Genomic DNA, 13,206 nt, shown 5'->3' with positions numbered 1-13,206 from the left:
TAGATAGATAGATAGATAGATAGATAGATAGATGATTAAATATGATGCTCGCCAATAGAACAACATTTAACAATAGATAAGATTAGATAGACGCTTACCAACTTATTGTAAATAATTGTCCCTTCTTCACATGTGGCTTTATGGGTGCAGACATGTTGGTGAATGCACCAGTTACACCCCCACTCACTATCCACACATCCACGGCACCTGAAATTATTCACATAAAGAAGGCTCTGTCACCAGATTATAAATGCCCTATATCCTACGTAATGTGATCAGCGCTGTAACGTAGATAACAACAGTGTTGCAAAACATGAAATATTCTAGAATGTCATCAGAATACGGATCTAATATCTATCATCTATCTATCTATCTATCTATCTCATATCTATCTATCTCATATCTATCTATCTCATATCTATCTATCTCATATCTATCTATCTATCTATCTCATATCTATCTCATATCTATCTATCTCATATCTATCTATCTCATATCTATCTATCTCATACCTATCTATCTCATATCTATCTATCTATCTCACATCTATCTATCTCACATCTATCTATATCTATCTATCTATATCTATCTATCTATCTATATCTATCTATCTATCTATCTATATCTATCTATCTATCTATATCTATCTATCTATCTATATCTATCTATCAATCATCTCTATCTATCTCATATCTATCTATCTATCTCATATCTATCTATCTATCTATCTATCTCATATCTATCTATCTCATATCTATCTATCTCATATCTATCTATCTCATATCTATCTATCTCATATCTATCTATCTATCTATCCATCCATCCATCCATCCATCCATCCATCCATCTATCTCATATCTATCTATCTCATATCTATCCATCTCATATCTATCTATCTCATATCCATCCATCCATCCATCCATCCATCCATCCATCCATCCATCTATCTATCTCATATCTATCTATCTCATATCTATCTATCTCATATCTATCTATCCATCCATCCATCCATCCATCCATCTATCTATCTCATATCTATCTATCTCATATCTATCTATCTCATATCTATCTATCTATCTATCTATCTATCTCACATCTATCTATCTCATACCTATCTATCTATCTCATACCTATCTATCTCATATCTATCTCATATCTATCTATCTCATATCTATCTATCTCATATCTATCTATCTCATATCTATCTATCTCATATCTATCTATCTATCTCATATCTATCTATCTATCTCATATCTATCTATCTCATATCTATCTATCTATCTCATATCTATCTATCTATCTATCTATCTATCTATCTATCTATCTATCTATCTATCTCATACCTATCTATCTATCTCATACCTATCTATCTATCTCATACCTATCTATCTATCTCATACCTATCTATCTATCTCATACCTATCTATCTCATACCTATCTATCTATCTATCTCATACCTATCTATCTCATATCTATCTATCTCATATCTATCTATCTCATATCTATCTATCTATCTCATATCTATCTATCTATCTCATATCTATCTATCTATCTATCTATCTATCTATCTATCTATCTATCTATCGATCTATCGATCTATCGATCTCATATCATTTCATAGTACACTATAACTTGGAACTACTTCACTATGAGGTATAAGCTGAATATTACACTCTTTCAGGTTAGTATATAACACACAGCAGCACTTCATACTCACGGGGCACTTTTGTAGAGTTGGGCCACCGCTGTACAGTCATAAAAGGTGAAATCCGCAGTGGTAATGATCACTGCCCCAAATCGAAGCTGCAGTTTGACTCGCACATGATCTGCAAGTAAATCACAGAGTAATAAAATACTTTATAAAACCAGATTATAATTTAATCTCCCAAAATGTACAAAAAAAATACCTAGAGATCCAGTAAAAATATTCAGCATCTAAAGGGTAAGTCCAAAAAGGTTTTAAAAATCCTAAAATTTTATTACTTTTGACCATAGGGGGCAGTATTATAGTAGTTATATTCTTGTACATAGGGGGCAGTATTATAGTAGTTATATTCTTGTACATAGGGGGCAGTATTATAGTAGTTATATTCTTGTATATAGGGGCAATATTATAGTAGTTATATTCTTGTATATAGGAGCAGTATTATAGTTATATTCTTGTATATAGGAGCAGTATTATAGTAGTTATATTCTTGTATATAGGGGGGCAGTATTATAGTAGTTATATTCTTGTATAAAGGAGCAGTATTATAGTAGTTATATTCTTGCATATAGAGGCAGTATTATAGTAGTTATATTCTTGTATATAGGGGCTGTATTATAGTAGTTATATTCTTGTATATAGGGAGCAGTATTATAGTAGTTATATTCTTGTATAAAGGAGCAGTATTATAGTAGTTATATTCTTGTATATAGGGGGCAGTATTATAGTAGTTATATTCTTGTATATAGGGGGCAGTATTATAGTAGCTTTATTCTTGTATATAGGAGCAGTATTATAGTAGTTATATTCTTGTATGTAGGACCAGTATTATAGTAGTTATTCTCTTGTATATAGGGAGCAGTATTATAGTAGTTATATTCTTGTATATAGGCGGCAGTATTATAGTAGTTATATTCTTGTATATAGGGGGCAGTATTATAGTAGTTATATTCTTGTATATAGGGAGCAGTATTATAGTAGTTATATTCTTGTATATAGAGGCAGTATTATAGTAGTTATATTCTTGTACATAGGGGCAGTATTAGGCTGGATTCACAAGAGCACATTACGTCCGTAATGGACGGACGTATTTTGGCCGAAAGTCCCGGACCGAACACACTTCAGGGAGCCGGGCTCCTAGCATCATACTTATGTACGATGCTAAGAGTCCCTGCCTCGCTGCCGGACAACTGCCCCGTACTGTAATCATGTTTTCAGTACGGGACAGTAGTTCCACGGAGAGGCAGGGACTCCTAGAGTCGTACATAAGTATGATGCTAGGAGCCCGGCTCCCTGCAGTGTGTTCGGTCCGGGACTTGCGGCCGAAATACGTCCGTCCATTACGGACGTAATGTGCTCGTGTGAATCCAGCCTTATAGTAGTGATATTCTTGTATATGGGGGGCAGTATTATAGTAGTTATATTCTTGCATATAGGGGCAGTATTATAGTAGTTATATACTTGTACATAGGGGCAGTATTATAGTAGTTATATTCTTGTATATAGGAGGCAGTATTATAGTAGTTCTATTCTTGTATATAGCAGGCAGTATTATAGTAGTTATATTCTTGTATATAGGAGCAGTATTATAGTAGTTATATTCTTGTATATAGGAGGCAGTATTATAGTAGTTATATTATTGTATATAGCGGATAGTATTATAGTAGTTATATTCTTGTATATAGGGAGCAGTATTATAGTAGTTATATTCTTGTATATAGGCGGCAGTATTATAGTAGTAATATTCTTGTATATAGGGGCAGTATTATAGTAGTCATATTCTTGTATATAGGGAGCAGTATTATAGTAGTTATATTCTTGTATATAGGGGCAGTATTATAGTAGTTATATTCTTGTATATAGGGGGCAGTATTATAGTAGTTATATTCTTGTATATAGGGGCAGTATCATAGTAGTTATATTCTTGTATATAGGAGCAGTATTATAGTAGTTATATTCTTGTATATAGGGGCAGTATTATAGTAGTTATATTCTTGTATATAGGAGCAGTATTATAGTAGTTATATTCTTGTATATAGGAGCAGTATTATAGTGGTTATATTCTTGTACGTATATAGGGGGCAGTACTATGGTAGTTATATTCTAGTACGTATATAGGGGGCAGTATTATAGTTAGTGCTGGCATAGTAAAGATATTTAACTTGTGTTTCAGACCAACTGGTGAGAAGTGACAACCACTTTTCTGAACCAGAATTGTGTAGACAACCGTTGTCACTTCCCTTCCCCCGCTCTTCTTAGCAGCTCATACAAAGTGCATTGCACAGCATGGGGCGACAATGAGCACAAGTGAAATCTCCTCCCAGGTTCTCACACAACCAGATGACCCTACAAGTGGTCTAGATCCACCAAACATGGGAAGATCCTACAGACCTGTTCCTGCTTTGATCACAGGGGCTTTGCTGGGGTCAGGAGAAGGACACATCACTCCAGACTCCGTCCTGACTGCTCGGCTCTCGAAATCTTCAAAGAAACAGGAGTAGGACTCTTCTTGATACAGGGATGGTAAGTCAGGGATGGACAGGAAGATCTGAGAGTACAAACAAGTGGATTAAATGAAAGGAACAACTGGCATTCCTGATGATGGTGGTGATGATGTACCCAAGAATGACGTTGGCCAACTGGGTGATGTGGTAGTCTATATGGTCTACAGGACAACCCATTGTATGTCTCCTGCACCAGATAATAGAGTCATATCTAGACCTTCCTTCATCTGGGGCAATGGTTCAGTTTGCTGCTCTTGCTCTGTATCTATATACCCTGGCCAAGGCAGAATGGCTTGTTGGTGGCCCTCTGGCACCCATTTCTTGGGGCACATGCCCCACCGGCCCCCTTAGCTACGCCCCGCCAGATACTCACGTTTCTCTTCTCTTCTTTGCTGATATTTGCTGGACTTAAAGACTGTACAGTCAGGCAGCGCTGATTCTCATCATGAGCCCAGAGCCACTGATACTTCTCTCCGGAACGTAGACACTCGTATCTCCGGCTACATCTGTGGTATCAAACAAGGTGATCAGGCCGGAGGAAATTACAGGATGATATATTCTCCTTCAACAAGTTATGAAAAAGTATGTGAATGATGCCCTATTGGAGCTGATCTAGCGTATAAGGCCCCTAAATTGTCTCGAAGATCGGACCCCATTCCCTGCAACCTCCCGTGCCCTACATGGCACGTGACACAAAGCTCTTCTTACACAGGTCATGTGACCCATCTATCGGAAGGTCTCTCTGTCATATCCTATTTTCAGCATTAAAGGGTCATTCCCATCTCAGACAATTACGGCAAATCCACAGGATATGCCATAAATGTTTGATGCACGCGGGTCCTGGCTCTTACCACCTCTCCATTCATTCTCCGCCTGGATGTGGTGGCCGGGTCGCCAGGCAGGACAGGGGTTGGGGGGTGGGGGGGGGACACTCGTTCTCAACATAGGTGCGGGTTCCAGAGCAGGAACCCGCATCTTTCAGACATTTATGGCATCTCACGTGGATATGCCATAAATGTCTGAGATGGGAATAACCCTTTGAGTGCGCCTCCTAGTTCAGCACTTATATGAATAGATAAAAGGCCAAGCCAAATATCAGATCTTATGATAATTAAGATGACAAACTTACTTTCCATGGAGAACACACCAGCCACAGTAGGGATCCGCCGCGGTAAGGCACGATGTACAGTCAGTATGTTGGGAACATTCGGAAAGTGGCACCTTTGTGACCTAAAGAGGATACAAAATATATATTTTTTAGAATATTTTTAGCAATGAGAATAATGTGATACTGCCTATATAATAATATATAACACAAGTGTATGATAAACCTGATACAATGGGAACCAGAATCTACACCCTAAATACTGTCTTAGTGTGAGAGTGATCTGGGAAGTAATTTTATTTTATTGTGTATGACGCAATTCCAGTGAGATATGAAAATTCTTCCTGTAAAGTGTCATTAGTGCCCATAACTATCACTAGCAAATCACATAGTAGTTAGGGTAATAGTAGTAGTTAGTAGTAGTGGGACCGAGTAACGAATATTCAGCGTTAGATGAATAAATTGGACAGTGAACCAATTTCCTGGAACAAAAATATGCTCAAATCAGTTGTCAGTTCCGGTTGTACTCAGCAGAGGGCGCCAATGAGAACGAGATATAGCTCCTCCTATTACAGGGAGAATATGAAATCTGCACTGAGGCATGATGGGAGCAGAAAATCACAATAGAAAATTGGTATATATAAAAAAATATTTTTTTCAATATCTTTATAATGTAATTAATATTTATATGAACTATTTATATTGATTTCAAATGCAAATAGAATTGCTCTCTAAGAGCTTATCCATGGATTTGCTGCAGAAAATTTCCGCAGGATTTGCACATCAACTAGCAGAAAATCCGCACCATTTCATGCGTTTTTTACTGCAGAAAATAGTGGCGATTTTTGGTGCGTTTTTTTTTTTTCAAGGGTGATATTTCTTCTTCCTGTGATGTAATTTCCATCCCCTGTAAGAAATTCTGCAGCAAATTACGCAGTACATCAGAAAAAAATGCAGGAAATCAGTCCACTTTCCACAAGAATAATTGACATGCTGCGGAAATAAAATTACGCACCGCAAATGAATTTCTGGACTGAATTTTTCTGTAGCGCGTGGATGACATTTGCTGCAGTTCACACTGAGTATTTTGGTGCATTTTTGACGCGTAAACCGCGTCAGAAACCTCGCCAAAAATAGCCTCCTATTCATTTTAATGGGAGGCGAAGGCGTTTTTTTCCCTCAAGCGGTAAAAAACACTCACGGGAAGAAGCGACGTGCCCTTTCTTTGGGCGTTTCCGTCTCTGACCTCCCATTGACATCAACAGAAGGCAAAGAAAGCGGTTTTCAGTGTGTTTTTTGCCCGCGGCGCTCAATGGCCGGGGACGGTAAATGCAGCGAAAAACACGTCAAATGTTGTGCCGGCAGCTCAAAATCTGCCTCAAAATTCCTGAAGGAATTTTGAGGCAGATTTTTCCACCAGCAAAAAACTCTGTGTGGACAAGCCCCAAGGAATCCCGTCTCTTCTGTCAGGTTTCTTAAATTTCTCTTCAAGCCACTTCTTGCTTATACCTCATCAAAGAAATCTGGGTGACCATCAATATTACTACTATTGAAAATCACTATAGAAGATGCCACCCAACTTTCCTAGGGTCCAGAATGGCACATCGGCCAAGTAATTCAGGCATTTCTCCGATACCATTCCTGCCAAGTGGACCAGAAGAGCTCATTGATCATTTCACTGTGACTTTCTTGTAGAACAGGATCTCTACGTGTGGATTTCCATAGTCATGAAGCCGCCCCTTACCGTGGAGTGAGTCATGATGTACAGGTGTTTTTCTGGTTGATCAAACAACAGGTCAGCAGATATAGCGGTGTTTGACTGTGTGGGCACGCTGGCATACTGCCGGGAATCATTGTTAGCTCCAAGGTACACCTGAAAAATGGTAAATCAATGTCAATGCTGTCCTAATACAACATATATATATGTACTATATCATCAATTCTACAAATTATAATGTACGTAGTAATCTGAAGATGTGAAAATAGCGCTTAACATCAGAATAGATGAATTATTTGGGCACTCTGCAAGCAACTTTACAAGTCGTTGTGATTAAAAAGCTCCTATCATTTTGTGTTTACAACTCCTCTGCAGATCAATGTGTCTCCATGGTGACAGACTACAAACAAACTGTGTGTAGTCTGATCCTGCAGTCCTGTTTAAAAATTGGCATACATCCTAGATTTAAGCCGAACAAGTATTCAGCCAGCAGTTATCTATTTCACCGAACCCCCCCATACATATGCACACTCGGCAGACACCATTGGTGGCGGCTTATCTCCCTTGAGAACAATGGATCGGGCAAGTTGAAATCCAACATTATCGATCCTACTTTCTACCTCATAAGCATTAGATGGTTGGCTGGTCCAGCCAAAATGGGGAATGTTTTACGAGAGAAGTATCTGGCAACTGCTCCGGTTTCCTCGCCAAAAGAGCTGAATGTGCTTGCTATTGGGCTTATTTGGGGTGAGAGGTGCTGGACATCCAATTTTCAGTTGGCCCTTGCGGCATGTCTATGGGCAGTTTCAGTCAAAATACAATTACTAGATCATTGACATGTCCAAAAAAAACCTGCATATACTGTATATAGAATACACATAGTCTGCCAGGTGTATATAGAAGCTTAGCCTAAACTTAAACCAGTGACAAACTTACCATACAGACAGACCATGCCACTGCTATGGGGCCTTTGGTGAGAGAACGGCACTAAACTTATCCCGCAAACTCCCTTCAATTGGGCAAAAAATTCTGATCTCATGAAGCCGCCACTAGGTGGAGCTCACTGCATACAGACTTATGCGGTACCTATTAAACACAATGGGAAATCCATATGCACTGGCTCCCCCTAGTGCTCCGTGTTGTTCTTTTTTTCCACGATCCTGCCTCAACCCAGTTCCACAAATGGAGACTGGCAATTGTCTGATCAGATCTTTCCACATGTATCCATCTCATCTTTATCTGTAAGCTCAAGCGGCTGAGAATCAAATCCAAGGAAGGCGCCAATAAGATAATACGGGCAAAACAGGATGTTCCGAGGCTCTGTAACACCAGGTCCTGCATTGCTTGGTTGTTGCTAGGGAGAAGTGTCATCTAGCAGACAGTTCCTTGTCCTCGACAGTCAAAATGTGGAAGCTTATAACACACAGGATTTCATTAGACAAGCCATCTGATGTCTGAGCATTGTCTAGAGACATAATGTCACCATATCTGGACTATTTTTCAGCTGTCCACTCCATGACATCCCAATGCCAGCCCTAAACAATCCATCATGCAGTAGCAACAAGGTTGTTCTAAGTCGCTAGTCAGGTTTGCTCGACCTTGAGTAGGACCTTCAATCTCATTTTTTACCACTAGGTGGCAGTGGAGCATCGGCTTTAGAAATCAAAAAGCAGCACCGATGTTTTATAAAGTTAGCGCACGTAACTCGTACCCTGGCGGGGCGACCGTGCTGTGAATCGGAAAGTGCTAGGTAGCCATACCAATTAACTCATAACCCGAGAGTGCTGTCCTACACAACCCTTGATTGTATAGGTCATTGAAAGAATAACGGGACTGGGCCACAGCGACATCATTTACATTATATACACTGACTATACATGTACATAATCACCAAAGCAATACTTGAGGCTGATGTTTAAGACTTCGTCTTATTAGATGATGTCATTTGAAGGAAGCTGCCATATTAAAATCTCCTACAGGTTCTCCATAGGCCACAGAATAAGGGTATGTTCACACGGCCTATTTACGGACGTAAATTGGGCGTTTTTGCCCCGAATTACGCCCGAAAATAGCGCCTCAATAGCGCTGACAAACATCTGCCCATTGAAAGCAATGGGCAGACGTTTGTCTGTTCACACGAGGCGTATATTTACGCGCCGCTGTCAAATGACGGCGCGTAAATAGACGCCCGCGTCAAAGAAGTGACCTGTCACTTCTTTGGCCGTAATTGGAGCCGTTATTCATTGACTCCAATGAATAGCAGCGCCAATTATGGCCGTAATGGATGCGGTGTTCAAGCGCCTGCACATGCCGTTACGGCTGAAATTACGGGGATGTTTTCAGGCGGAAACATCCCTGTAATTTCAGCCGTAACGGACGCCCTCGTGTGAACATACCCTAACGATGATGAGTTGAGATGACGGAGCGGCAGACATTTTTACTTTTATAACAATCTATTTCTGCTTTTAAACACTCCGACTTTACCTATTCATTATAAAATAGTATCTAGTGGGCAGGACAACAGCTTAATAATGTTGTTACTTTGTTGAAACAACATTGATGCAATCTGCAAATCGTTTATAGTACATTCTGAGAGATCTGACCAAACTCTGTTCAGGTTATGTGTATCAGGGGGACAATAAAATCTCTAAATCTGTATAAAATTGAGTTATGTGCCTTCGTGCCAACTTTCTATTAAAATCCAAGTAGGAGGAGAAGTTAGCTACTTCCTCCTCACTGATTTAGCTACTGAACTGGTTACTGATACCAGATACAAGTTTCATATTCTACAGGCATAGCTACTATTAAGCATGATCTCTGCACAGTAAAGGGAAAAAAAGACAGGGGAGGGAGGTTTCAGCCATAAATGTCTGAAACTGGATTCCTGGGGAAGTTGAAAGAACTAAGGAGAAGACCCTCTGGGTGACCAGGGACACAAAATCCAGCCCCATGAAAACTAACATGGCTGACAATAGTCACTGTCAGACAGCTACTTCCTGTTCTGGAAACCAAAGTCAGAAGAAGAATAAAGCACAAAGTGCCAAGGTTACAAGAGAAAGGGGCTGCACACATTCACTACATATAAGGACAAAAATCTCACCCCATTTTCGTCCGTAGGCTGTGTTTACACCAATGACAGATTTAGTGCCAGTCAATCATTTTTAGGTTGTTGTGAAGAGAAAACTCTCCTATAGTAGCAACTATACTCTGAAGACAAGCTTTTTTTTATCTAGACACCACTGAAAGAGAATTAAATCCCTACATGCCATAGGGGAAACCCAAAGTTGGCACAAGTAAAAGGGTAGCAAAAGCCATATTCCCAATGGAAGGTGTCAAATTGTGCAACGGTATCCATTTAGTAACAACAACATTCTCTCAAATGATTGTGTCACGGCTGAAACAGTTATTGGTTCTTGAGAGGGTGGAGGTGGAAAGGCGGAAGGAAACGGGAACCAAGAAGCTATTTGATAAGTGGCAAGTATTTATAGAAACGCAATGTACAACAGCCGAAATAGCGGAAATTGTTAGGCCTTTCCAGTACACAAAGTGGTACTGCACGCAGCTCTTGGCAGGCGGTTTAGGGAGGATGCAACTGTGAGCCAGCTGGGGGAGAAAGGATGAGTGGAAACTCATTGATGATCTAGGTGGTGTTGGAGTTGGGGGAGTCATGTTTGTTTGGTCCATCTGAAGATCGACAATTATGCCATGTTTCTATGTTGGTGTGTTTATATGTTAAGTTGAATCTAAATCAAAAGTTAATCCCATGACAGTTGAGTGCTGCGCACTCATGATGTAACTCTTACGTGAAATGTTTGTAAGAAAATGTGAAAACTGACAATAAAAAGGATATTTAAAAAAAAAACAACATTCTCTCGCCCACAAACTTACCATCCAACAGTCCCATTTTTCATGGGACTGCTCCATAAAGGGGCTGGGCTTATGTACATTTGCATAAAAGTGGTTTGGGACAAGGGATAGGAGCAACTGCTGGGCCTTCCAATTCCAGGATGGCGGGAGGAGTAGTTCTCATGAAACAGTTCCTTACCCCCTATCCTGGAACAGGACTGTTCTGAATTCTTGTTAAGGGGCCGTCGTCTATATACCCTCCTGCAACTAAGGACCAGTTCACAAATACGGATGTGATGACTATGTCATCAATGCAACTGCAAACGTTAAACTATCATTTTTTTTTACAAGTGTTAATTTGTAATTTAAAGCTTCTTAATTTTTTAAATAGATTTAAAATGACAGAAACCGAACCCTCTCGCCCGCACAAAGGTTGGAAATATGTTAGGACTTGTTCACTGCTCAAGGAGCTTGGCTGAAAGAATTACTGTAAATTAAATATTATGTTGTATTAATTCATGAACCCAAGATGGAAATACTCTGTACTGTCAAAGAAGACGAAATATAATACAGTCCTACATGACCCATTTATTGCTCTATTCCTAATGCAGGGACCGGGACTGAAATTATTTATGTAGCGTCAGAGTGGGAAAAATACTTATAAAACATGTAGAAGAAGTACAGTACAATGATTTAGTAGATTTTCCTGCAATTTCATAAAAATGATTATAATTTAGTGGGATATAACAATGAGAAGTTCTAAGTGACAAACTCAGCTCTGCTACATCAGTATCTTTGAATTAAGTGACCAGTTTAGCATTTCCTATGGATGAAATATGTCACTATGGAGCAGGTTGATTCAACATAAAGTTGTTGTAATTCAGATGTGACATCATCAGCGATTTCTCTGGAAGTTTCCACCGTTAATCTCGCACTGAGCGCTGCTTGTGTGAACAGGAAATTACTATAATACGATTTGATCCAGGTGAATAGACACCAGGAATTTACTTAAGTACAAATTAGCTGCTAAAAGCCAATGGGGTCAGCGACAGGCTGGAAAATAACACGATCATTGCTAAATATCATTGGCGACCTTGCTCTATGTGACCGGATTATTATGTTGTTTTTCCTACAGAAAAGGTCAGAGTCTCACAAATAGGGGCCAGTGCTTTTTTAAGGGGCCACACAGGTCTAAAAACTTTACCAAATAGTTAACTAAGGCTTCCTAAAAAAAATATCAAGATATATGAACAGATGATCAACTTGATCCTCCGGGTCTTTTCATTTCTCTTAGTATTAGTTCGTTTCGGGGTTAATCTAAAAAAACATTTATAAGATAAGAAAAAAGGTCAGCTTTTTTTTTTTCTTCTAAAAACAGCGCCACCTTGTCCACAGGCTGTGTCTGGTATTGCAGATCAGCCCTTTATAAGTGAATGCGGCTGAGCTGCAATACCACCTACTACTAATATGGGGAAGTCTGCCAATTGAAATTTGAATGTGATAACCAGGATGATAATCTCAATCTGGTATTATTTAGACTAGTAATCTGGATCTACGAAAGGACCAAATCCTGTTTTTTTTCTTGAACATAAGCATCAGGAATTACCTGGCACATTGATAAAGAGATCACACACTTTTTCATGGTTTGGGATATTAAAAGTGAAATTCCCCTTTAAGAGGTCTTCTGACAGGTGAGTGAAACATGATGGAAGATACCATTAATGGGGGTCCTTGAAAAGGTATTGAATTCCCCTCAATGAATTTTGCAAATTCAATGCCGTGTACTGTAAAAAAATATTGTGAACCAATCTCATTCTAAAAAAAAAGTCAGGTTTGCAGGCATCAAATTGAAATTGGAAAATGGTGCAGGTGACTGGATCACTGACTTCATTGTCTGCATATTTTTGCATATAAAGTAATTTAGGTCTAAATGAACAATTAAAATTGAAAAAGTGGCTGAACAGCCGAGGGTGGAGGCACATGCTTCAAATCTTCAGTTATCTTCAGGTCTGCTGAGGGGGTTATGCACCGTGTATTCACATGGCAAACAAGCAGGTTCCAATCATAAAATAAAATAGGGGGGGTCATTCAAGGAAAAAAAAAATCCATAATGAAAGGTCTGGAGACAAAGCACGTGTAATGTTGTTGAACACATGAGTGGCACCGGTACGAAGGGGTCAAATGCCACCTGGCTGACATCTTCATGGAGTTTGTATCTTCTACCAAAAAGATACAAGACTTCTCCTGCCTTTAGTTTCCAGGACAGGAAGTAGCTGTCTGACATCTACCATCATCAGGCGTATTAGCTCTCCGGGGGCATTTTTCTGTC

General features: G+C 39.3%; 1 protein-coding gene across 4 annotated transcripts in view; it reads right to left on the bottom strand.

Annotated features, from left to right (window-relative positions):
* Nucleotides 1-13,206, bottom strand: part of PLXNB1 (plexin B1) — a 126,755-nt gene that overhangs the window by 26,249 nt on the left and 87,300 nt on the right. For all 4 annotated transcript variants that reach the window (XM_075834056.1, XM_075834057.1, XM_075834060.1 and 1 more), the window contains 6 exons: nucleotides 7,059-7,187; nucleotides 5,339-5,439; nucleotides 4,583-4,715; nucleotides 4,097-4,253; nucleotides 1,718-1,826; nucleotides 99-207 (listed from right to left, as the gene is read on the bottom strand). In XM_075834056.1, the coding sequence (XP_075690171.1) occupies nucleotides 99-207; nucleotides 1,718-1,826; nucleotides 4,097-4,253; nucleotides 4,583-4,715; nucleotides 5,339-5,439; nucleotides 7,059-7,187 (738 nt within the window). The remainder of the gene's footprint in view (nucleotides 1-98; nucleotides 208-1,717; nucleotides 1,827-4,096; nucleotides 4,254-4,582; nucleotides 4,716-5,338; nucleotides 5,440-7,058; nucleotides 7,188-13,206) is intronic.

Source organism: Rhinoderma darwinii, chromosome 7, assembly GCF_050947455.1.
Source record: "Rhinoderma darwinii isolate aRhiDar2 chromosome 7, aRhiDar2.hap1, whole genome shotgun sequence".
NCBI lineage: Eukaryota > Metazoa > Chordata > Amphibia > Anura > Rhinodermatidae > Rhinoderma > Rhinoderma darwinii.
This window is presented reverse-complemented; position numbering and strand designations above follow the sequence as displayed.